Source organism: Antennarius striatus, chromosome 22, assembly GCF_040054535.1.
Source record: "Antennarius striatus isolate MH-2024 chromosome 22, ASM4005453v1, whole genome shotgun sequence".
NCBI classification, from domain to species: domain Eukaryota; kingdom Metazoa; phylum Chordata; class Actinopteri; order Lophiiformes; family Antennariidae; genus Antennarius; species Antennarius striatus.
This window is the reverse complement of record NC_090797.1, coordinates 15,518,023-15,542,817: the sequence shown is the minus strand read 5'-3', so window position 1 is coordinate 15,542,817 and position 24,795 is coordinate 15,518,023. Positions and strand designations below refer to the sequence as shown.

Sequence of the window (24,795 nt, the reverse complement as noted above, 5' to 3'; positions counted from 1 at the left end):
GAGTAATATTGTGAGAGTAAAGCATTTCCATGCTAAAAACAAGGATAACAAAGTGAATTTACAGCTGATTATTCTGAAGAAAAACACTCATGAAGGAGGCTGAACTAAAAAGGGGGGCTTCAGTTTGTTCTGGAACGTGTAGACTGGACTCTGGAGCAATGGTCATGTGGTCTGATGGGTCCAGATCCACGTGGGTTTCTGTCTTCTTTATTCGTCAGCCGTGGTTGTATAGTGGTTAGTACTCTGTGTTGTGGCTGCAGAAACCACAACAAAGTGGTTGCTGCGGTGTTACTTGGTGGTGTGTATTTTACTCACTCCCTGATTTTTTAACTGTTTTCCAGTTTTTGTTTTTTCATCGGCCGTGATCGTATAGAGGTTAGTACACTGCGTTGTGGCCGCAGCAACCCCGGTTCGAATCCGGGTCACGGCAGCCTTTAATGTAAATTGACTAAAAAAGTCCCCGCACTGAGGGACGGTGTTATGATAGGTTCAACTCGAGGTGCAGCGACATCATGTACCCATCAAATGACATCATCTGCAGACCCACTGAATGACCACATCTGTCCATCTATGGATTTTTCTTCCCTGAAGACTCGCTCATATTCCAAGGCGGCTATGTCAGGATTTATTCGGCTCATATCTTTACAGAGGGCTTCAGGGACCATGGGACATCGTTTTTGATCCCAGATCGGCCCCCGAGGAGCCCAGACCTTAACCCTGGTGAGAATCTTTGGGATGCGCTGGAGAAGACTTTACGCAGGGGCCCGGAGGCTTATGAACTGATCGCGTTGTTTTAACTTTTGTCACCCTACAAATATTCTGGTTCGTTTGAGGTGGAGGACAAGCGGGTCTACTCCGAGCTCCTCCCTGGTGAATGAGCTCCTCACCCCATCTCTAAGGGTGCACTCAGCCACTTTACGGTGGAAAATCATTTCAGCCGCTTGTATCCACGAATGCAGTAGGAACGTCAATTGACCGGTAAAACGAGAGCTTCGTCTTGCAACTCAGATCCTTCTTCCCCACGAGAGACCTATACAGCGACCGCATCACTGCAGAAGCTGCACCGATCTGTCTGTCAATCTCACGTTCCATCCTTCCCTCACTTGTGAACAAGACCCCAAGATACTTAAACTCCTCCACTTGGGGCAAAGACTCTCCCACTCGCGTCACACTCAGCTGCAAACCGTCCCAGTGCACGCTGAAGGTCCAGGTTTGATGAGGTCTGCAAAAAACAGGGATGAAATCCTTTGGTCCCCAAACCGGACTCCCTCCGAATCCTGGCTGTGCCTAGAAATTCTGTCAACAAAGATCATGAACAGAACCGGTGATAGAGGGCAGCTCTGCTGGAGTTCAACGTGCACCTGGAACAAGTCTGACTTACTGCCGGCAATGCAAATCCAGCTCTGTCTTCGGTCATACAGGGACCGTAGAGCCCTCTGCAAAGGGCCCCATACTCTCAAAGCACTCCCCACAAGATACCATGAGGGACATGATCAAATGCCTGAATGGACTGAATCCAATGTACTGAATCCGAGGCTTCCACATGGCATACACGGAACACACACCAGGGTCAGCGGAGGGTGTCTCTGGTTGAACCTCTGCCCAGTAGATGTCAGCAGTGGGTGAGGTTGGAACTGGTTTTGTCAGCCATTGTCCATTGTGCCCAGCTTCACTGCAAAAAACTTGAGTACCGTCTGGGAACCGGACAGTCAAACCTTGTGGTCCACACAAAATGTAAGCGTTTGTGACAATTAGCAAGTCTCTGCCTATTAGGCTCATATAATCTGCTTTCACCTCTTCCTCGTCCTCCTTGGGCCCCACACCAGCCACCACGACCCTGCCACATAACACTGCCAGCGGGGTTAGAGTTCTTCTCGTCCTTCTTGTCATTTACCTTGGCCCTAGCCTCAGCTAATTGTATTTTAAGTAATTGTGTCTGCATGTGTTGGATGTCGGTGTTGTGGCTGGCTTCTGTTTTTTGGTAATGTGTCAGATGATTCACAAGGTGATTGCAGAACCGGCTTCTGTCATAATCAAGAAATCAGGATCACCTGTTAATTTGTCCTTTGACAAATTTGAAGTTTCACAATTTGAAGGAAACACACGTTTGGATCACACCCCGAGTGAATTTCAAATCATCTTCTAGTTTTTGCAATTTCCCTCTTTTCTCAAAAGCTGTTTTAAGACTTGAATGAATAAAGAATACTCTAATAATCCTACAGGGAAATTATTTACCTATGTTAAGTATGCGTACAGTCATACGGCATACATTATACAAGAGTGCAAGAGAATACAGCTATCACAGTTCGACAACACAGCATTCACACTAAATAAACACAAGAGACATATAAATATGACTGTATAGACAAACACAACAAAACCTAATAGCATAAATTGAGTGCAGAGATCACACAATAGCTCAAAGATCCCATTAGATTTCAAGCTAGACGCCACATGGTACAAAACACGTCATCGTCAGTGACAGGACACCAAAGTACCACCCAGCAGATCTTCCGTTTAGATAGATAGATGGATAGATATATACTTTAATGATCCCAAGGGAAATTCAGGTAAGAAACCAAAAACACTTGGCATCGCTGCGAGCAGGGTCACCTCCCCCTCACTCAGGCGCAGTTTGATGACATTCCTCTCCTTGACTTGTTTTTAAAAGCCTCATCTTTATTTTTATTAAATTTATTATTTTTGAGCTCGTTGTTCTGGGATCAGAAACGGTCTCGTCAGACCTTCAAGCAGATTTACAGACCATTCATTCAATCTATCAATTGTTTAATTGCCTTATTTGTCACTATTTTGTTATTTTGGCAAGCTTGCATAACATTTTACCCCAGGTATCTGATTTTCACTCGGTGACCGCCATTTTGTGAACCACTGTCTCCCCAGATGTCGATGTTTTGCGCAGTCAGTGGTTCTCCCGGTTTAACCCTATCTAAACTGGTTTTACCAATTTACATTTAATTACTGAATCAAAGTCGAACCCAAAGGACATGAACCCAAGGGATATTAGGGGGGTGAGGATTGACTTTAGGGCAGTGCAGATGGCGTCATCGGTAGAGCGGTTGGACCAATAAGCAAACTGAAAAGGGTCCAGGGTTGAAGGGAGGGCAGACTTGTTGTGGTGCATGACTAGCCGCTCAAAACGCTTCATAAGGATGGGAGTGAGGGCAACTGGGTGGTTGTCGTTGAAGCCCGATGGGGGCGACTTCTTCGGGACTGGGATGATGGTGGTGGCTTTGAGGCAGGTGGGGACAACAGCCTGGCTCAGGGAGATGTTGAAGATGTCTGTGAAGACACCTGTGAGCTCATCAGCAGTCTCTTCAGGACACGACCAGGAATGTTGTCAGGACCTGGGTTTTCTGTGCGTTGGTCCTTCTGAGGACTTGCATCACGCTGTCCTGAGAAAGCGTCAACGCCTGGTCGCCAGGAAGGGGTGGAGTCTTCAGTGCCGGGATGTTGTTGTTTGCCACAAATCACGCAAAGAAGACATTCAGCTGATTCAGCAGAGTGGTGGAGCTGTCACAGAACTGAGAAAGTTGGCTTGTAGTCCATAATGAACTGATTCTCCCGCCACATGTTCCTGGTGTGTCTGCTGTCGCTGAAGTGGGTGGCGATCCTCCTGGAGTACTGTCTCTTGGACACTCGTGCCTCGTGACAGGTTGGCTCTCGCTGTCCTCAGGCCCACCTCGTCCCCAGCTCTGAGAAGGTTCTGGTGACCGTGACATCATCCATGCATTTCCTCATGTATGCAGTGACGGTCTCCGTGTACTCCTGGAGGTCTGTGGTGTTGTTGTGGGTGGCTGCATCTTTGGATACGCTCCAGTCTGTGGTGGAGAAGCAGTTTTGGAGTGCCTCTGACGACCCATCAGGCCACACCCGTATCTGCCTTTTCACAGGTCTGACGACTCTGACGAGCGGTCTGTATGCCGGCGTTAGCATAACAGTGGTGTGGTCTGATGCCCCAGGTGGGGGAGAGCAGGGGCTTTATAGGCATCTTTTTGTGTTGTGTCAACATTGTCCAGGATGTTAGCTCCTCTGGTGAAAAACTGGTGGGTGGGACAACGGCCCACCTGAGTGGGAAGGACTTCTAACGACCCTCATTGTGTTGGGGGTTTGTGGGGGCGACTTTCTGCCCCAGCAGGACTATAAGTGTCTGGACTCAGTCGCAGTGAGTCACAACTGGAGTCCTGACGTGGATGACTGAGACCTGCAGACATGTCTTCAACCAGCCTGAAGTAAGTTCTCCTCATTCTGCTTTGCTCTTCTTGACCTGCCTTTACCTGGAGGACTCCACACACTTTACTCTGACTCAGTGCTTTAGTTTGGAGTCATGGTCATCTTTATGTTGGAGGATGAAGTCCAATCCAGACTACTTAGGCTCAACAGATCAGAGTGTGTTTCCTATGAGTCTTAGCGTCCTGCTCATTCATTGAAGTGTCTTTTGGAACAGATGGGTTAGCAGTTAGCAGTAGCATCTTCACACTGTTAGTACTGACTCTATTGTTGTGTTATTGCTGGAAGATTTTTAGAGTAATCTTTCTCATCCAAGCACTGTCTCCTGTGCTCATGGATATGTTTGGTCCTGACTTCTTATAACTAAATGATATGAGAACAAAGACGAGGAGCACTGGGCACAGAATTTAGGTGAGGTGGGGAAAGGTTTCTAAAATGTTCTCACCATTAATTAAAAATCCCAAAATGCTTTGTGTTCATATTGACCCTCACACCAGTGGTGTGGAGCAGCAGTTTCAGATCTTTGTAGCTCTTTTAGGCTCTTTTGGTAAAACGGTTGATGTTTTTTCCCTGTTCTGTTTGTATGTAGGGAGGGTAATGGGTTTCCATCCCTCTACCTTTTGTTTATATGTGAGGGGTGGGGGGAATACAGTGGGTTTCTATCACCCAAGTTTCTGTTGATATGTGTGGGGGACTAATGGGTTTCTATCTCCAAACCTTCTTGTTTTAACATGGTAACTTGTGTGTCCTCAGGTTTGAACACTACAAACTACCCAAAAGCGAGGAGCGGATGACCCCCCAGACGCTGATGCCTCCCCCCACTTCCCTGCTCGATCCATCAGAACTGGATCCCAGTGGGTCAACATCCAGCTCATGGGTTCAAGACTGGTTCAACGCGGCCGATTTTGTTTCAGGACAGCCGTACTGTGGATGGGGTGAGTGATCCGCGTGGTGTGTTGGGGAGAAGCACTAGATCCCACCTACGTCCCCTTGTGAGGAGACTTAGGGCTGTGGATATTTTCTAAGGTGGGGGTTGGGCTGTGGTTCATTTTGGTATTTGGTAAAACTGTTGTTTTTGTTCACCCATTGACAAGCAAGTGGACATCAGTGAACTTGTGTCATCTGAGATTACAAACAGTTGAAGGAAGCTGTAGTCCGATCAGGTTGTAGGCGTGTGGGTACCATGGTAACAGTATTTTGATGTTTTGATGTTGTGGGTCGTCTGCAGCTGATCCTGAGAACAAGGAGCTGAGGAAGCAGCTTTGCTTCTATGCCGCTATTGGAAAGTGCCGCTATGGAATCAACTGTGCCTATCTCCATGGCGACGTTTGTAACATGTGTGAGCTCCAGGTGCTCCACCCCACCGACATCAGTCAGCGCTCAGAGCACACCAAGGTAACGACCTGCTCACACACTACACGAGCTGTCACACACACTCCTTTGACATGGTGGTAACATACACACACTTCCTGCACCTGTCCACAGGCGTGCATGGAGGCCCACGAGAAGGACATGGAGCTCTCGTTCGCCATCCAGCGCAGCGAGTACATGATGTGTCGTATGTGCATTGAAGTGGTGTTGGAGAAGGCCAACCCCAGTGAGCGGCGCTTCGGCATCCTGGTCAACTGCAGCCACTGCTACTGCCTGAAGTGCATCAGGACGTGGAGGAGGGCCATGTGCGATATCACCAAGTGAGTCGTCAGTGTGTGATGGGTAGTGGGGGGGGGGTCGTTGAAATTTGTGTTTCACCTTTGTATACTAATGAGGGTCATTAGTATACAAAGGTGAAACTTGCATTTCAATGACCCCCCTTTGACACACCCAACAATTGTTGAGGGGCCAGACGGGTTTCAACGACGGTTGTCTGAATGTGCATAGCCCTGACCACACCCCACAGGGTAAATAAGCTGGACAACACCAGCCACCTTCAGAACTGAACAAGTCTCTTGGATGAGAGATGAAACGTCTTCAAGAACTTTCTTAACGTCCAGTGGATCGACTTTCACAGCTTTGGATAACAAATATTTATTCATCTTTCTTCTTCATGAAAGCATCAAAAATATACTAAATATATTTCAGAGGTACTTTGAATGAGGTTGTAGCGATAAGTTTTCCATCACATTGATTAATCGTCTGTAAACCAACCAGAAACATTTTTTAATTCACCTTTTCTCACCAAACATCTACTGAGACTGTTTTTAATCTCCTTCAGAGGAGCTTCTTCCTGAACGTTCCCTTTTTCAGATGGTAAAACCATTTTTCTACTTATTTCCAGTTGCTGCCCCAAGTGTGGAATAACATCCAACTTTGTCATCCCGAGTGAGTTCTGGGTGGAAGATGAGGACGACAAGCAGAAGCTCATCCAGAAATACAAGGACGGCATGCGGTAAGTGGGCCGGACTAGAAACGGGTAAGGGGTGGGGCTACACTAGTGGGTGGGGCTATACTAGTAGATCTGTAGGAGAACATCTGGGCTGTGGAGTGGGCGGTGTTGTCTGATGTGTCTGAATCCCTGACAGTCTTCTCGGTCTCCTTCAGGAACAAGCCGTGTCGGTACTTTGATGAGGGGCGTGGCACATGTCCCTTTGGCGCCATCTGCTTCTATAAACACGCCTTTCCTGGTGGACGACTGGAGGAGGCCCAGCCCCCGCGCCGACAGCCTGGATCCAATGACAGGAACAGGGTAAGGGGCCACCAGTCCACTGGTTCTGTTGAAGGTCTGCCAAGAACAGCAGCATCTCCACAGCAGCGCCCTCTGCTGGCTGAGTGGAAGCACTGATCAGTGGAAACCATCGTTTGGAGACATTTGCAGTCTGATTTTTGCAAACCTGCATCACTGGATGAAGGCTGATGTGTGTGTGTGTGTGTGTGTGTGTGTGTGTGTGTGTGTGTGTCCAGCAGAACTCCAGGACTCCGCTGTGGAACATCTTTGAGGAGCAGGAGAGCACAGACTCCTTCAACAACGATGAGGAGGAGATGGTGCCGTTCGAGCTGAGGGAGATGCTTCTGAGGCTGCTGGACGAAGACGAGGTCCTGGCAGGCCATCAATAAATGAACTTATGAAATATAAAATGAAGAAAAAAAGTCCCACAAGCCATTGTGCTCATGCTAAACATTACCTTGACATCTATTGTTGGTCTTTCTGGTGCGTTTCATGTAGGAGGTATAATTCTAAAATGACAAAAATAAGTCAATATAATATTTAACAAATTAACTTTTTTCAAATATTGCAAATAAACAAAACCCACAATTTTCTTTGTGGGTTTTGGTGTGACTTGTTTATCACTGACAGCTGTTAGCACTTCCTGTTAGCCTGACGATCACTCTGACATTTACTGTCAAACTGTAAGGTTTTACTCCTGAAGGCTGGATCTTCAGTTTTCTTTATTAAAGCTGCTCATAGCCATTATTTTGTACTGATGTGTCCTCCCTTCATCACCTTCATCCAAGTGTCCCGTGTGTGTGTGTGTGTGTGTGTGTGTGTGTGCGTGTTTCATTAATGGTTAAGAGCCTGTTGGATCACAAGCTGTCTGTCAAAGTGGGTGAACGGATGGATGGATGAGAGACGGATGTCCTTATGTCACAGACTTCTGTTGAGATACTTCTTGTAGCTAGCATGAACAGCTAGCCTTAGCCTCCCTCCAGTGAAGGTGAGGTCTAGAATGTGGTGGCGCCCTCTAGTGGCATAAAAACAGCTTTTAACCCCCGACCCCTGATGCCTTAGTCCTGGCTGTTGCTTCATTAGCTCATCGTCCCACTACAGACACTCGTCTTCATCCTCCTCTCTACATTCTCCTCCTCTTCTCCTTTAGCTCCACCTCCTGAGTCAGACTCAATCAACTTTTATTTATATAGCTCTTAATCACGTCAAGAGACATTTCAAAGCCCTTAATAGACAGATAAACCCAGCAGAACCCTCCAGAGAAGACACAAGCAAAAGCGACCGGACTCATTGGACCGCTAGCTGCTCAGGTCGCTAACAGCAGCTAGCAGCTGGTGCTGTCCCTCTGATGTACTCATTCCTGATCCTATCCATCCTGGTCACTGCCAGAGAGAACCTCAGCATCTTCATCTCTGCTACCTCCAGCTCTGTCTCCTGTCTTTTCCTCAGTGACACTGTCTCTAGACCAAACAACATCGCTGGTCTCACCACAGTTTTGTACACCTTTCCTATCATTTTAGCTGAAACTCTTCTATCACACATCACACCTGACACTTTCCTCCACCCGTTCCATCCTGCCTGGACACGCTTCTTCACCTCTTTTCCACACTCTCCATTGCTCTGGACTGTTGACCCTAAGAACTTCAAATCCTCCACCTTCTTGATCTCTTCTCCCTGCTAATGCTAATGCTAATTCTAATCTCCCTGCTAATGCCAATCTCCCTCCCTGCTAATGCTAATTCATTCATTAGCATTATTCATTCATTCATTTTCCAACCCGCTTAATCCGCTAACGCAGGTCGCGGGGTAGCCAGTGCCTATCCTGGGAGTCTCAGGGCGTGAGGCGGGGGACACTCCGGGCACGACGCCAGTGTACCGCGGTCATTAGCATTAATCATTAGTAATTTATTTAAAAACAAAAATAAAAACAGTGGAAAAACAAAATAAAAGTAATAACATGCCCAAGAGACAAAAAAATAAAATAATAAATTCCTGCTCATTAAATATAAATTTTGCTCAACAGCTTAAACAAATGTGTGAATGGAGTATATGCCAGTCTTACTGGTGGCTGTCCATAGTCAGACATCAAACCACTCATGATCTGAAAGTTCTTGAATCAAGGTGAGGACTCCGGGGTTCACATGAAGGCGAGATGTTTTTGTCTTCTCTCGTGCCCTTCTCCGGGTGGATGGAGAAAAAACACCTGTGGAAACACAAGACAGATGACTCCATTAATAGTAAAATATTTTCACATTAACAAAACTATATAGCTATAGCTATATAAATCTAAATCTAATCCATCATTATTATTATTATTATTATTATTATTATTATTATTATTATATAAAACTATTGATGTATTTTATTGTACAATATCATGAAATTTTAGCAACTTTGACTGCGTAAACAGGTTATGAGTATGTTCAAGAAAACCAACCTTGTGAATGTTCCACACTGCTCTTTTCTGTAGTATGATCAGGGGATTAATTGTGTTCTGATAAGTATTCCCCCAAACTTCAACACAATATGTAAAGTACGGGAGGACCAAGGTGCAGTATAAAGTACAGAGAGCATTTCCATCAAGGTATAGTTTTGCTTTATTTATAATTGAGAGGGTTTTGGATATTTTTGTTTTTATGTGTCTGACATGGGGTTCAGATCAATGAAGAGACCAACTGCATACTTTTTCTGCTCCAGTGGGGTGTGCTCTTGATACTCACACGTTTTCAGTTCTATTTGTTGATGCTGTAGGATCTTCTGTAACATGTCCATGTCCATATTGGTGCTTGGTGTAGTCTGTGTTCTTGGTGTGTTTGGCATTGTGATGATGAGGAGTCACAAGCTGCATCAATGTCGATACTGTTCAAGGTCTTCTATGCTCTTCACCAGCAAGACTTCTGCTGCCTCCGGTGACCCATTTAGTTTGATGAAGATCTTACAGTTTGTTACCCAGGTTTGTTGAATCTCGCCTTGTTTTTTCAGTTGTCCTGCGATCCTTGTGATGTCAGCATTTTTCTTTGTCAAGTACTCGTTTATGAATACATTTGTGCCCTTTAGCTTGTGCCCCTGTTTCAGCAGTGCCATTTTCTTTTTCCGATTAGTAAACCTTATGATGAGCGCTGACGGTCTCTCGTTCTTTACTGGTAGTGGGTGACACGCCTCGATGTGCTCCCGGTCCAACTCTATCCCCTTGCTCTGGAGATAGGAAGCCACCTGTTGCTCCACCGATGGTGTCTCCTGCTCGCTGGGCTCCCCGCTGTCCGCGGCCACTGCACGAGCTTATGAGCGCGGCCTGATGTTGATGCCGGTGATGACCACATCATTGATGCGGGAGTATTGCTCCAGCTCATCCACTCACCGCTCGAGATCCACAATTCGCTTCTCCTTCTCCGTGTTCTGGAGGCGTAGTAGTTTCACCTCCTCCAGGAGCCCCAGAAGCTGCTCCTGTTTTGTTCTGACCTCCTCCAGGAGCCCCAGAAGCTTCTCCTGTTTTGTTCTGACCTCCTCCAGGAGCCCCAGAAGCTTCTCCTGTTGTGTTCTGACCTCCTCCAGGAGCCCCAGAAGCTGCTCCTGTTGTGTTCTGACCTCCTCCAGGAGCCCCAGAAGCTGCTCCTGTTGTGTTCTGACCTCCCCCAGGAGCCCCAGAAGCTGCTCCAGTTGTGTTCTGACCTCCAGGAGCCCCAGAAGCTGCTCCTGTTGTGTTCTGACCTCCTCCAGGAGCCCCAGAAGCTGCTCCAGTTGTGTTCTGACCTCCAGGAGCCCCAGAAGCTGCTCCTGTTGTGTTCTGACCTCCTCCAGGAGCCCCAGAAGCTGCTCCTGTTGTGTTCTGACCTCCTCCAGGAGCCCCAGAAGCTGCTCCAGTTGTGTTCTGACCTCCAGGAGCCCCAGAAGCTGCTCCTGTTGTGTTCTGACCACAGTCACATCGCTGCACAGAATATTGAGAGAGTTTTATCTCCCCGAACTCTTCTGGTGTCAGGCTTTTCCTTGGTGGGGGCATCCCGGTAGTTTGTGAACTAAAGCATCCAGTGGCAGGGGATGCTCCAGCCTGTTTGTCAGGGCGTTTGCGTTCCCTGGCTCAGGCTCTAGCTTGCAGCACCGAACGAGACAAACAACAAAAGTCCACAGCGAAACACCCAGCAAAAACAGTCAGGCACAGTCAGGACTGTATGTATAAAGAAACAAAAAATTATATTAAGAGTCCATTTACCACAAAAAAACGCACGACGAGCAGCCACCTACAGCTACAACACTTCCTCTTCCTCTACAACACTTCCTCTTATCTTGCCAGGGGGGCATCATTCAAGTCTTAAAACAGCTTTTGAGAAAAGAGTGAAATTGTAAAAAACAGAAATATTTTTTAGAAATTTCAAATCAGCAGCTACATTAAATTGTAAAATTACCAGATGATTTGAAATTCACTCGGGGGTGTGATCCAAATTTGTGTTTCCTTTGAATTGTGTAGAAAACAGCAGAACACATCCCCATGTCCTGACCGTGGTGTTCTGGTTGGCGAGGGATGGGCCCTCCTGTGGCAGCCGGAGCCCACTGACAAGGACAACAGTTTTACTAGAGGTAGGGAGGCATTTTATTTTGAAAACAAGGGTAACATTCCATTCAGGAACATGCCAACTCAAAGTAGAGAGGAACATTTCACCAGTGGGCCTTAAGCTCAGGAGAAATGTTAAAGCAAATACAAAATAAGCCATCAACCACAAAGGTAGCAGCTAGTCAACAAGCTCTGTGGCATATAAAAGAGGGAGTGTTAAAAACTGAAGAGGATGGAGAAACAGATGATGCACGTCAAACTCTATTTGAATTAAAAACAGCAATAATAGAGAGAGAGAGGGAAAGACAGAAGAGATAGAGAGAATGTTGTGATGTAGAGACTGAGAAAGGAACTAGAAGAAGTCAGACAAGGAAGAGAAGTGGAAGTTGTAAGTGAGAGAGAGAGAGGATATCAGCAATCCCTGATGGAAGGTCATGAGAGTGATAGAAAGTTGATAAAGAAGACAGTGGAGGATTATGAAGAAAGAGCAAAGTAGGGACAAAGGAGACAGAGATGTTGCCACTTCTATGAAAAATACCAAAATAAATTTACTGATTTAGAAACTGACTTATGAAAAATACAGTTGCAATTCGCTCAAGCTCAACCGCAAAACTAACAAGACTAAAACCAAGACACAAAGGACTCCTTGTCCCAAACTGGGCAGGAAGATGTGCACTTGTGTGTCTCATTTCTCCCATACAGATTTACAATGTGTCCAAGGCTGAGGTGAGGACATGGTCACACCTGAGCTCATACACCACGATGCTGGAGGACAGTCCAGTCTACACAGATGCTATTGGCATCCCACGTGGAGTTCCAGACAAGTATAAATTGACAAATCACGTTGCAGGTGAGAATGAATGGTACATTGAGTCAGCAGCGCACCCTTGTGACAAAGGGGAGGAAGAAGATACCCCACCACACATGCGCAGTGGTAAGACTTATCGTCAGATGCCCCTGAGAATCGATTAGCAAGATGATTTGAGAGCATATAAACCATTTATTTACTGATGTCAAAGGCATGGCTAAAAAATTACCCCCCCTGTCTCAGGGAGCGGATCAATAGCTTAAACACACATTAGCCCAAACTTCAGACCAAAATGTAGCAGTAGGAGAGGTGTGGCAATTGTTAGGTACTGGCACTAGCCCCTATGACAGTTTCAGCTGTCAGAACCGCAGCAGGTCTGAGTGGTGTGGGAACAGAGAGACCGTTCAGACCGTTCTCCAGAGCCTTGTTTAACGTGCTGAGAGACCAGTTTCCAACACCCCGTGGAAACACCCCCACCTCGTTCCCATGGGATGGAAAGGAGGAACCATTGGTGTATTCCTACAACAGCCTGGCCAAATGGTCAGTGGCAACGGGAGCACATCCCTCTAACAATGAGGTAACTGAGACACTTTAGAACAGCTCTCTTGAATGGTTTCACGGCTGATGTAAAAAGACAACAGAATAAAGGTAAAGGAACACTTTTGGGGATGAAGAAAAAAATACACTGTTGAGAAATTTAAACTTGAAGCTCACCTGCAAAACAAGAAACTTGTTGGTGTGGTGAACTTGAACTTTAAAATAACTTTAAGATAACTTTAAGATAATAAATAATTTAAGACTTAAAGAATAACAATGGCATTTCAAAAGTAGATACAGCAGCTCTTTTTAGAGTTTCAACAAACGCTAAAATAAATCTAATATTAACAGTCGGACCCAGTCCACTTAAACTGAATTAAACCATGTCACGACCCAGACTTGAACCGGGGTTGCTGGAGCCACAACACAGAGTACTAACCTCTATACGATCACAGCTGACGTGTGGAAAACGGAACCGGAATATTTGTGGGGTGAAAAAAATAAAAACAACGCGATCAGTTCATAAGCCTCCGGGCCCCTGTGTAAAGTCTTCTCCTGTGCAGCCCAAAGATTCTCACCGGGGTTAAGGTCTGGGCTCCTTGGGGGCCAATCTGGGATCAAAAACGATGTCCCATGGTCCCTGAAGCCCTCTGTAAAGATATGAGCCGAATAAATCCTGACATAGCCGCCTTGGAATATGAGCAAATCTTCAGGGAAGAAAAATCCATAGATGGACAGATGTGGTCATTCAGTAGGTCTGCAGATGACGTCATTTGATGGGTACATGACGTCGCTGCACCTCGAGTTGAACCTATCATAACACCGTCCCTCAGTGCGGGGACTTTTTTAGTCAATTTACATTAAAAGCTGCCGTGACCCGGATTCGAACCGGGGTTGCTGCGGCCACAACGCAGAGTACTAACCACTATACGATCACGGCCGATGAAAAAACAAAACTGGAAAACAGTGAAAAAATCATTTTTGGGAGGGTGAGAGTAAAATACACACCACCAAGTAACACCGCAGCAACCACTTTGTTGTGGTTTCTGCAGCCACAACACAGAGTACTAACCACTATACAACCACGGCTGACGAATAAAGAAGACAGAAACCCACGTGGATCTGGACCCATCAGACCACATGACCACTGCTCCAGAGTCCAGTCTACACGTTCCAGAACAAACTGAAGACCCCCTTTTTAGTTCAGCCTCCTTCATGAGTGTTTTTCTTCAGAATAATCAGCTGTAAATTCACTTTGTTATCCGTGTTTTTTAGCTTTTTTTTTTTTTTTAGCATGGAATGTAGCCGCAAGAGGACACAAGCCAGTGTCTTATTGTGCCGGTCCCAAGCCCAGATAAATACAGAGGGTTGCGTCAGGAAGGGCATCCGGCGTTAAACTTTTGCCAAATCAAAGATGCAAATCAAACCTATGACTTCCATACCGGATCGGTCGAGGCCCGGGTTAACAACGACCGCCATCGGCGCTGTTGACCTACAGGGCGCCGGTGGAAATTAGATTACTGTTGGTCGAAGAAGGAGAGGAGGAAAGTGTGTTCGCATAATACAGAGAAGAGGAGCGTCAAGAGAAAAGGACTGAGAGTAGGGACGTTGAATGTTGGAACTATGACAGGAAAAGGTAGAGAGTTGGTTGACATGATGCAGAGGAGGAAGGTAGACATACTGTGTGTCCAGGAGACCAGGTGGAAAGGTAGTGTAATGGAAATTTGTATTGTGTGTGTCCTGATTTGACTCTTATCATGTCATTACTGAGAACTTGCTTCAAAACCTCTCCATATAACTGAACACAGAGAGGTCACAGCAGGTCACAGCCTATTAAACCATATGGGGAGCTGAGATGCTGTAAACCCAGTACCCCTCACAAAGGAGAACCGATGGAGAGGAGATGGAGACCTGTTTTCAGTCAAGGTGTAAGATGTTTTATGGGTGCATGAAAGCCTCTAAATTGCATTCCAAGGTGTAATAAAGATTTCTTAGGTTTCTTAGTTTTGGTGTGATAGGTTTGGTGCATTCCAAAGGTGTAAGGTCTCCTGATACAGATGGTTTACGAGTGCGTGAAAGCTTCCTACACTGCATTCTCGAGGGTGGTGATGTTTATTCCTCAGCTGGGGGTACCACCAAAAGGAGGGCTGCCTGAGAGCTGGAACTGGCCATTCCTGCTCGCATGCAGGCCTTTCTTCTTCAAAGGTATAAAAGGTGAGGAGTTTCATACTCCAGATAGAGCCAGCTGCGGGTTACATACGGACGCCCAGCCTGGTTGAAGCTACTCTGCCTGGGTTGTGGGCTCTCCTTCCCTGTGTCAAGGTACGAGGCGAAGCATATTTGGAATGCCACCATATATTGCCTTAGCTCAACCAACTATTTGTTTGTTTATTACTATGCTCTGTGGGGAATAAAACTACCAGTTTATTCTAGCATCATAGAATTGTTTCTGTGCTCTGTGGGGAATGGAACTACCAGTTTATTCTAGCATCATAGAATTGTTTGTTTGCATTGCTCTGCGCTGCGGGGACTAAACGACACATTTAGTCTAGCATCATGGAGGTCTTTTGACTTATTGTTTGTTTGTACTTATTGTTTCTTAATATTTCTATTCTCTGCGTGTAATAAATCACACATTTATTACAGCCCTAGAGGAGTGGTTTGATTAATTGTGTGAGTGAGTTTTCTGTGTACCCACCTCCTACGAACCTATTTATTAAAGTTTTTCACAAAACAGGTAGCAAGGCTAGAAGTTTAAGAGCAGGGTTCAAGTTGTTCTATCATGGTGTAGATGGGAAGAGAAATGGAGTAGGAGTTATCTTGAAGGAGGAGTTTGTTAGGAATGTCCTGGAGGTAAAAAGAGTGTCAGATAGAGTGATGAGTCTGAAGCTACAAATAGAAGGTGTGATGTTGTGGTGGGGGTTTCGTTTCTCTTAAGACAAGACACAGTGTATTAAACACAAGATATTTATTTTGTCAATTAAAATCAAAGTTGAGTAGTAATACAGTAATATCATCAATAGGTTGAGTATGAGTCCGATAACATCATCGATGATATTGACAGACAGACAGGTTCAACAAACAGACAAGTTCAACAAATACTTATGTAAGCATGATGAGAGGTCTGGAGACGATGAAAAAGTCCTCCGGTGTGTTGTTACAGAATATTCTGGGTACAAGAAAAAACGTCAAGTACAAACTAGGAAATGGATATCATATCTTTATATACTCTAAAGGCGTAACTATGGGAGGTGTGAATCAGTTGTTTAACTTCATTCCCTCTGCTCTCCACTAATCTCTCCCCCAGTTTCAGTAGGTACATCATGACCTCAAGACGTTACCAGAGACATCTAGTCCACAGTTTCACACAACCTAATCAGTCACGTGGAAATTTAGTGCAGACAAAATTATTAACAGATACTGACATTTACGCAAACACTTCTAAAACACATTAGATTCTTGCAGAATCTTTCATGACCTCGAGACTTCCTGGGGCCGTTTCTCCAAAGTGCTGAAAGATTTGACACACACACACTCTAGATTTTTGGGTCAATGAAATGATATTAATTTATTATATTATTATATCATTTTATTGTTTTATTTTATTGTATTAAAAACTTTCCACCACATTCCCCCCTTCAATGGCTTTTAAGCCATGGACCAAAACTGGGAAATTTAATAAAATGCAACAATCCAATTTTTAACAAAGATGGCTCAGATCTATGGCTACTGTCTCACTATTCTTCACTACAGACGGAGGCCAAAACCCCGATGATTACAATCTTGGGGAAAAATTCCTCCGTCTCTCATCCATCCATCCGTTCACCCACTTTGAAAGACAGATGGGATCCAACAGGCTCTTAGCCATTAATTAATGAGCAGTGTGGAACATTCACAAGGTTGGTTTTCTTGAACATACTCATAACCTGTTTACGCAGTCAAAGTTGCTAAAATTTCATGATATTGTACCATATAATACATCAATAGTTTTATATAATAATAATAATAATAATAATGATGGATTAGATTTATATAGCTACATTTATATAGTTTTGTTAATGTGAAAATATTTTACTATTAATGGAGTCATCTGTCTTGTGTTTCCACAGGTGTTTTTTCTCCATCCACCCGGAGAAGGGCACGAGAGAAGACAAAAACATCTCGCCTTCATGTGAACCCCGGAGTCCTCACCTTGATTCAAGAACTTTCATATCATGAGTGGTTTGATGTCTGACTATGGACAGCCACCAGTAAGACTGGCATATACTCCATTCACACATTTGTTTAAGCTGTTGAGCAAAATTTATATTTAACGAGCAGGAATTTATTATTTTATTGTCTATTGGGTATGTTATTACTTTTATTTTGTTTTTCCACTGTTTTTATTTTGGTTTTGGTTTTTAAATAAATTACTAATGATTAATGCTAATGAATGAATTAATAATGATCTGCAGTGAGAGCAGGGAACAGGTGGAGGAGAAACTAGAGAGGTGGAGGTTTGTCCTGGAAAGGAGAGGAATGAAGGTTAGCCGCAGTAAGACAGAGTACATGTGTGTGAATGAGAGGGACCCAAGTGGAAGAGTGAGGTTACAGGGAGAAGAGATCAAGAAGGTGGAGGATTTGAAGTACTTAGGGTCAACAGTCCAGAGCAATGGAGAGTGTGGAAAAGAGGTGAAGAAGCGTGTCCAGGCAGGATGGAACGGGTGGAGGAAAGTGTCAGGTGTGATGTGTGATAGAAGAGTTTCAGCTAAAATGAAAGGAAAGGTGTACAAAACTGTGGTGAGACCAGCGATGTTGTTTGGTCTAGAGACAGTGTCCCTGAGGAAAAGACAGGAGACAGAGCTGGAGGTAGCAGAGATGAAGATGCTGAGGTTCTCTCTGGGAGTGACCAGGATGGATAGGATCAGGAATAAGTACATCAGAGGGACAGCACCAGCTGCTAGCTGCTGTTAGCGACCTGAGCAGCTAGTGGTCCAATGAGTCCGGTCGCTTTTGCTTGTGTCTTCTCTGGAGGGTTCTGTTGGGTTTTTCTGTCTATCAAAGGGCTTTGAAATGTCTCTTGACGTGATTAAGAGCTATATAAATAAAAGTTGATTGAGTCTGACTCAGGAGGTGGAGCTAAAGGAGAAGAGGAGGAGAATGTAGAGAGGAGGATGAAGACGAGTGTCTGTAGTGGGACGATGAGCTAATGAAGCAACAGCCAGGACTAAGGCATCAGGGGTCGGGGGTTCAAAGCTGTTTTTATGCCACTAGAGGGCGCCACCACATTCTAGACCTCACCTTCACTGGAGGGAGGCTAAGGCTAGCTGTTCATGCTACCTGCAAGAAGTATCTCAACAGCTGTCTGACATAAGGACATCCGTCTCTCATCCATCCATCCGTTCACCCACTTTGACAGACAGCTTGTGATCCAACAGGCTCTTAACCATTAATGAAACACACACACACACACACACACACACACACACACACACACACACACACACACACACACACACACACACGAGCGCGCGGGACACTTGGATGAAGGTGATGAAGGGAGGACACATCAGTACAAAATAATGGCTATGAGCAGCTTTAATAAAGAAAACAGAAGATCCAGCCTTCAGGAGTAAAACCTTACAGTTTGACGGTAAATGTCAGAGTGATCGTCAGGCTAACAGGAAGTGCTAGTGTGGTACACTCAAAATATATGGTCATATTTGTTTTTATTGTTGGGGATTAATGTTTACATATTATTTTACTGATTTGTCAGCACTTTATTTTCGCCAATTCTAATTGATGAAACATTTTTTATAATAACTTCTGTCCTCCCAGATATTAATTTCGTCTTTATTTTGAGACAAAGTAACTCAGGCAGCAGGGAAACAGGAGGGCGGAACCTTAGTGCAGGTCGTGTTGCACCCAGGTGACTCTAGGTGAGGACCTCGGCCCCTCTCCTCAGGACAAACTGGAGATGCAACAAGAGTGGCTCGTCTCTCTCATTCCTGTGACTGTTTTCCTGTGTTTTCAGGTTAGTACACCGTGACAACCACAAAATGACTACCTCCTAGAGTTCATTATTTTTAGCATTATTGACTTGCTTTGGTGGCGTTTCTCAACGTATAAAAGTAAGTTTGATGTTAGCTAGAAAACTCCTCCTAGCAAGCAAAGCCGCTTGGCGGGAGTTTCAGAAAATGGCGCCTACCTGTTCCATATTAGGCAGAGACCATTTGCATATGTGCACATTGCGTGGCAAGATTTTAGTTGTTTTCCCTCTTTTGGCCCTGCACACCTGACCAACACTGTAAATAGTGTTTCTGTTGGGATATGATTAAACTAATACTATAGGATCTGTTTACTATGGTGCATTATGGAAATTACTTGAACAAGCAGATGCTTATATTTTTGAATGGCTATTTTCTGTTTATAAAAAGCACGGTTAGTTTCATGTGGCTTTCAGGAATAAATAGTTACTGTACGAAGGGTGAAACTGTATTTTCATCAGTTTTAAAGGTGTTAGTTTTACTGTATATGAGTCCATTAATATTCCCTATGCAATGAGTTTACTGTTTTAGATTACACCAGTCTTATACTGTAAGTAGCTTTCAGTGGATTTTGGTACAGTAAATGTGAAGTTGACTTTACAGCACTATATCTCATAGTAGCCATGGTAATAGCAAAGATACCGAAAATGTGCTTTTGGGACAAAAGTAATATACCATCTGAATCCCTCTGGTTCATGTTTATTTATTTTTGGTTTATTTTGAGTTTTAAGGGGAAAATCTTAAACTGTGATGTGAGATGGAGCGGAATACACTGTGTGCTGGAGTTGAAGCATGGACATATGAGAGCCACACAATGGACATTGAGACATGAACTTTATTGTATTAGGGAGAGATTAGGGACATGAATGTTTATCGTAATGTTGTGAATAATTGTAAAATAAACAGAACATACTGGAGATGCAGCAAGGGTGGTTCGTCTCTCTCATTCCTGTGACTGTTTTCCTGTGTTTAGGGTGCGAGGCATACAGAACCACCATTCATTTGTTATTACGTACCTCAGTATTTGGGACCGGTAACACTAACAGCTGTCAGTGACAAACAAGTCACACCAAAACCCACAAAGAAACTTGTGGGTTTTGTTTATTAGCAATATTTGAAAAAAGTTAATTTGTTCAATATTATTTTGACTTATTTTTGTTATTTTAGAATTATACCTCCTACATGAAACGCACAGAAAAGACTAACAATAGATGTCAAGGTAATGTTTAGCAAGAGCGCCATGGCTTGAGGGACTTTTTCTCTTTCATTTATTGATGGCCTGTCACAAAACAGGGTGGGAGCTACCGTCCATTAACTTAGAAGACAGTCCATTCTATTTTCTAATATAAATGTTTTAAAGGGGATGGGGGTGCAGTGGGGGAGGGGGGCTGCTATTGATACATTTGACAGAAATCGTCCAGGTCCTCATTAAATAAGTCCCACTCATCCTCGTCGTCGGTCCCGGCGGCCAGCAGCATCAGAAGCATCTCTCTCAGGTTGAACGTCCCCATCTCCTCAACATCGATGCCGAAGGAGTCTGTGCTCTCCTGCTCCTCAAAGATGTTCCACAGCGGAGTCCGCCTGGAGTTCTGCTGGGGACACAAACACACACACACATACACACACACACATCAGCCTTCATCCAGTGATGCAGGTTTGGAAAAATCAGACTCCAAATGTCTCCAAACGATGGTTTCCACTGATCAGTGCTTCCACTCAGCCAGCAGAGGGCGCTGCTGTGGAGATGCTGCTGTTCTTGGCAGACCTTCAACAGAACCAGTGGACTGGTGGCCCCTTACCATGTTCCTCTCATTGGATCTGGGCTGCTGGCGCGGGGGCTGGGCCTCCTCCAGTCGTCCACCAGGAAAGGCGTGTTTATAGAAGCAGTTGGCGCCAAAGGGACATGTGCCACGCCCCTCATCAAAGTACTGACACGGCTTGTTCCTGAAGGAGACCGAGAAGACTGTCAGGGATTCAGACACATCAGACAACACCGCCCACTCCACAGCCCAGATGTTCTCCTGCAGATCTACTAGTATAACCCCACCCATTTGTGTAGCCCCACCCCTTAACCGTTTCTGGCCTGGCCCACTTACCGCATGCCGTCCTTGTATTTCTGGATGAGCTTCTGCTTGTCGTCCTTAACTTCCACCCAGTACTCACTCGGGATGACAAAGTTGGATATTATTCGACACTCTGGGCAAGATCTGGAAATAAGTAGACAAAATGGTTTTACCATCTGAAACCGGGAACGTTCAGGAAGAAGCTCCTCTGAAGGAGATTAAAAAACAGTCTCAGTAGATGTTTGGTGAGAAAACGGGAAAACGTCAATTAAAAAAAGTTTCTGGTTCATTTACAGACAATGTGATGGAACACATCGCTAAACCTCATTCAAAGTACCTCTGAAACATATTAGATAACATTTTTGATGCTTTCATGAAGAAGATGAATAAATATTTGTTATTCAAAGCTGTTAATAAGTCGATCCAGTGGACGTTAAGAAAGTTCTTGAAGACGTTTCATCTCTCATCCAAGAGACTTGTTCAGTTCTGAAGGTGGCTGGTGTTGTCCCATCGTATTGTATACTAATGAGGGTCATTAGTATACAAAGGATCAACAATACAAAGACTCATCAACAATTGTTGATGGGTGTGTCAAAGGGGGGTCATTGAAATGCGAGTTTCACCTTTGCATGCTAATGAGGTATAATTAGCATGACACTCATCACCTGGGTTAATCTGCTTACACAATCTTTTTGGGAGTTTCGAAACTCCCAAAAAAGATTGTGACCCTTTGTATACTAATCTTCCTCAGTAGTATACAAAGGTGAAACGACCCCCCCTACTACCATCACACACTGACGACTGCACAGACGATCTGACTCACTTGATGATGTTGCTCTCAAACTGCTTGGCCCTCCTCCACGTCCTGATGCACTTCAGGCAGTAGCTGTGGCTGCAGTTGGACAGGATGCCGAAGCGCCGCTCACTGGGGTTGGCCTTCTCCAACACCACTTCCATGCACACACCACACATCTTGTCCTTGCTGCGCTGCATGGCGAACGAGAGCTCCGTGTCCTTCTTTTGGGCCTCCATGCACGCCTGTGGACAGGTGCAGGAAGTGTGTGTATGTTACCATCATGTCAAAGGAGTGTGTGTGACAGCTTGTGTAGTGTGTGAGCAGGTCGTTACCTTGGTGTGCTCTGAGCGCTGACTGATGTCAGTGGGGTGGAGCACTGGGTGGCCACACATGTCACACACTTCGCCATGGAGATAGGGACAGTTGATTCCATTGCGGCACTCTCCCACAGCGGCATAGAAGCAGACCTGCTTCCTCAGCTCCCTGTTTTTAGGTGCGGCGCCAGCGTCGCACTCTTCGGTGAGGGGGGCGGAGCTTTCCATCTTCATCGGCTCTGCTGCAGACGATCCACAACAACAAAACATCAAAATACTGGTCAACATGATGCCCACCCGCCTACAACCTGATTGGACTACACAAGTTCACAGTTGTCCACTTTCTTGTCAATGGGCGAACAAATCAACAGTTTTACCAAATACCAACATTAACAACAGCCCAACCCCCACCTAAAAAAATATTCGCAGCCCTAAGTCTCCTCACAAGGGGACGTAGGTGGGATCTAGTGCTTCTCCCCAACACACCACGCGGATCACTCACCCCGTCCACAGTACGGCTGTCCTGGAACAAACTCGGCCGCGTTGACCCAATCTTGAGCCCCTGGGCCGGGTGTTGACCCACTGGGATTCAGGTCTGATGGGTCGAGCAGGGAGGCGGGGGGAGGCATCAATGTCTGGGGGGTCGGTGGCTCCTCGCTCTTGGGTGGTTTGCTTTGTTCAAACCTGAGGACACACAAGTTACCATGTTATAACAGAAAGTTGGGTGATAGAAGCCCACCGTATTCCCCCCACCCCTCACATATAAACAAAAGGTAGAGGGATGGAAACCCATTACCCTCCCTACATACAAACAGAACAGGGAAAAACTTCAACGGTTTTACAAAAAGAGTCTAAAAGAGCTACATAGATCTGAAACTGCTGCTCCACACCACTGGTGTCAGGGTCAGTATGAACACAAAGCATTTTGGGATTTTTAATTAATGGTGAGAACGTTTTAGAAACCTTTCCCCGCTTCACCTTAAATTCTGTGCCCAGTGCTCCTCATCTTAGCTCCCATATCATTTAGTTATAAGAAGTCAGGACCAAACATATCCATGAGCAATGGAGACAGTGCTGGGATGAGAAAGATTACTCTACTTTACTCTGACTCACACTTTACTCTGAGTCAGAGTAAAGTGTGTGGAGTCCTCCAGGTAAAGGCAGGTCAAGAAGAGAAAAGCAGAATGAGGAGAACTTACTTCAGGCTGGTTGAAGACATGTCTGCAGGTCTCAGTCATCCACGTCAGGACTCCTTCAGTTGTGACTCACTGCTACTGAGTCCAGACACTTATAGTCCTGCTGGGGCAGAAAGTCGCCCCCACAAACCGCCAACACAATGAGGGTCATTAGAAGTCCTTCCCACTCAGGTGGGCCGTTGTCCCACCCACCACTTTTTCACCAGAGGAGCTAACATCCTGGACAATGTTGACACGACACATAAAGATGCCTATAAAGCCTGTGCTCTCCCCCACCTTGGGGCGTCAGACGACACCACTGTTAAGCTAACGCCGGCATACAGACCGCTCGTCAGAGTCGTCAGACCTGTGAAAAGGCAGATACGGGTGTGGCCTGATGGGTTGTCAGAGGCACTCCAAAACTGCTTCTCCACCACAGACTGGAGCGTATCCAAAGATGCAGCCACCCACAACAACACCACAGACCTCCAGGAGTACACGGAGACCGTCACTGCATACATGAGGAAATGCATGGATGATGTCACGGTCACCAGAACCTTCTCAGAGCTGGGGACGAGGTGGGCCTGAGGACAGCGAGAGCCAACCTGTCACGAGGCATACGAGTGTCCAAGAGACAGTACTCCAGGAGGATCGCCACCCACTTCAGCGACAGCAGAGACACCAGGAACATGTGGCGGGAGATTCAGTTCATTATGGACTACAAGCCAACTTCCTCAGTTCTGCGACAGCTCCACCACTCAGCTGAATGACTTCTTTGCGTGCTTTGTGGCAGACAACAACATCCCGGCACAGAAGACTCCACCCCTTCCTGGCGACCAGGCGTTGACACTTTCTCAGGACAGCGTGAGGCAAGTCCTCAGAAGGACCAACGCACGGAAAGCCCAGGTCCTGACAACATTCCTGGTCGTGTCCTGAGAGACTGCTGATGAGCTCACAGGTGTCTTCACAGACATCTTCAACATCTCCCTGAGCCAGGCTGTTGTCCCCACCTGCCTCAAAGCCACCACCATCATCCCAGTCCCGAAGAAGTCGCCCCAAATATATATATATATATATATATATATATATATATATATATATATATATATATATATATATATATATATATATATATATATTCAAAGTAGAGAGGAATATTTCACCAGTGGGCCTTCAGCTCAGGTTCGAGAAATGTTAAAGCAACGACAAAATAAGCCATCAGCCACAAATGTCGCAGCTAGTCCAGCTAGTCAACAAGCTCTGTGGCATTTAAAAAGAGGGAGTATTAAAAACTGAAGAGGACAGAGAAACAGATGATGCATGTCAAATTTTGTATGAATTAAAAACGGCAATAATAGCGAGAGAGAGGAAAGACAGAAGACATAGAGAGAGTGGAGCATGAGATGTAGAGACTGAGAAAGGAACTACAAGAAGTCAGAAAAGGAAGGGAAGCGGAAGTTCTAAGTGAGAGAGAGAGGATATCAGCAATCCCTGATGGAAGGTCATGAGAGTGATAGAAAGTTGATAAAGAAGACAGTGGAGGATGTTGAAGAAAGAGCAAAGTAGGGAAAAAGGAGACAGAAATGTTGCCACTTCGACGACAAACACCAAAATAAATTT

General features: G+C 45.3%; 2 protein-coding genes and 2 non-coding genes across 4 annotated transcripts; 2 read left to right on the top strand and 2 right to left on the bottom strand.

Moving 5' to 3' along the window:
- Window positions 1–358: 358 nt before the first annotated feature.
- Window positions 359–430, top strand: trnah-gug (transfer RNA histidin (anticodon GUG)). Its single transcript has one exon. It is a non-coding gene; the product is annotated as a tRNA-His (tRNA).
- A 2,740-nt stretch (window positions 431–3,170) lies between these two features.
- Window positions 3,171–11,402, top strand: LOC137589721 (probable E3 ubiquitin-protein ligase makorin-1). The gene is made up of 11 exons (XM_068307566.1): window positions 3,171–3,260; window positions 3,695–3,759; window positions 5,002–5,183; window positions 5,477–5,643; window positions 5,734–5,939; window positions 6,524–6,634; window positions 6,787–6,931; window positions 7,147–7,278; window positions 10,116–10,217; window positions 10,751–10,897; window positions 11,373–11,402. Exons 1-11 carry the CDS (start codon window positions 3,171–3,173, stop codon window positions 11,400–11,402), a joined length of 1,377 nt encoding a protein of 458 aa, XP_068163667.1.
- Window positions 11,403–13,669: 2,267 nt separating this feature from the next.
- trnah-gug (transfer RNA histidin (anticodon GUG)) lies at window positions 13,670–13,741 on the bottom strand. The gene has a single exon. It is a non-coding gene; the product is annotated as a tRNA-His (tRNA).
- A 6,477-nt stretch (window positions 13,742–20,218) lies between these two features.
- On the bottom strand, window positions 20,219–23,866 carry LOC137589719 (probable E3 ubiquitin-protein ligase makorin-1). The gene is made up of 9 exons (XM_068307565.1): window positions 23,781–23,866; window positions 23,473–23,661; window positions 22,797–22,801; window positions 22,503–22,700; window positions 22,019–22,242; window positions 21,714–21,928; window positions 20,924–21,034; window positions 20,627–20,771; window positions 20,219–20,416 (listed from the first exon to the last, which is right to left on the bottom strand). The coding sequence occupies exons 1-9, from the start codon at window positions 23,864–23,866 to the stop codon at window positions 20,219–20,221; spliced, it is 1,371 nt and encodes a 456-aa protein (XP_068163666.1).
- Window positions 23,867–24,795: the final 929 nt, after the last annotated feature.

Excerpts from the sequence above, each read along its gene's own strand:
- LOC137589721 (XM_068307566.1), top strand. The coding sequence starts at position 3,171 with ATGGGAGTGAGGGCAACTGGGTGGTTGTCGTTGAAGCCCGATGGGGGC. Across the intron at positions 5,184-5,476 it reads ACAGCCGTACTGTGGATGGG|CTGATCCTGAGAACAAGGAG; the intron begins GTGAGTGATCCG and ends GGTCGTCTGCAG. Across the intron at positions 10,218-10,750 it reads GCGGCCTGATGTTGATGCCG|GAGCCCCAGAAGCTGCTCCA; the intron begins GTGATGACCACA and ends GACCTCCTCCAG.
- LOC137589719 (XM_068307565.1), bottom strand. The coding sequence starts at position 23,866 with ATGTTCCTGGTGTCTCTGCTGTCGCTGAAGTGGGTGGCGATCCTCCTG. Across the intron at positions 22,243-22,502 it reads ACAGCCGTACTGTGGACGGG|CAGAGCCGATGAAGATGGAA; the intron begins GTGAGTGATCCG and ends GATCGTCTGCAG. Across the intron at positions 21,929-22,018 it reads AGCGCTCAGAGCACACCAAG|GCGTGCATGGAGGCCCAAAA; the intron begins GTAACGACCTGC and ends ACCTGTCCACAG.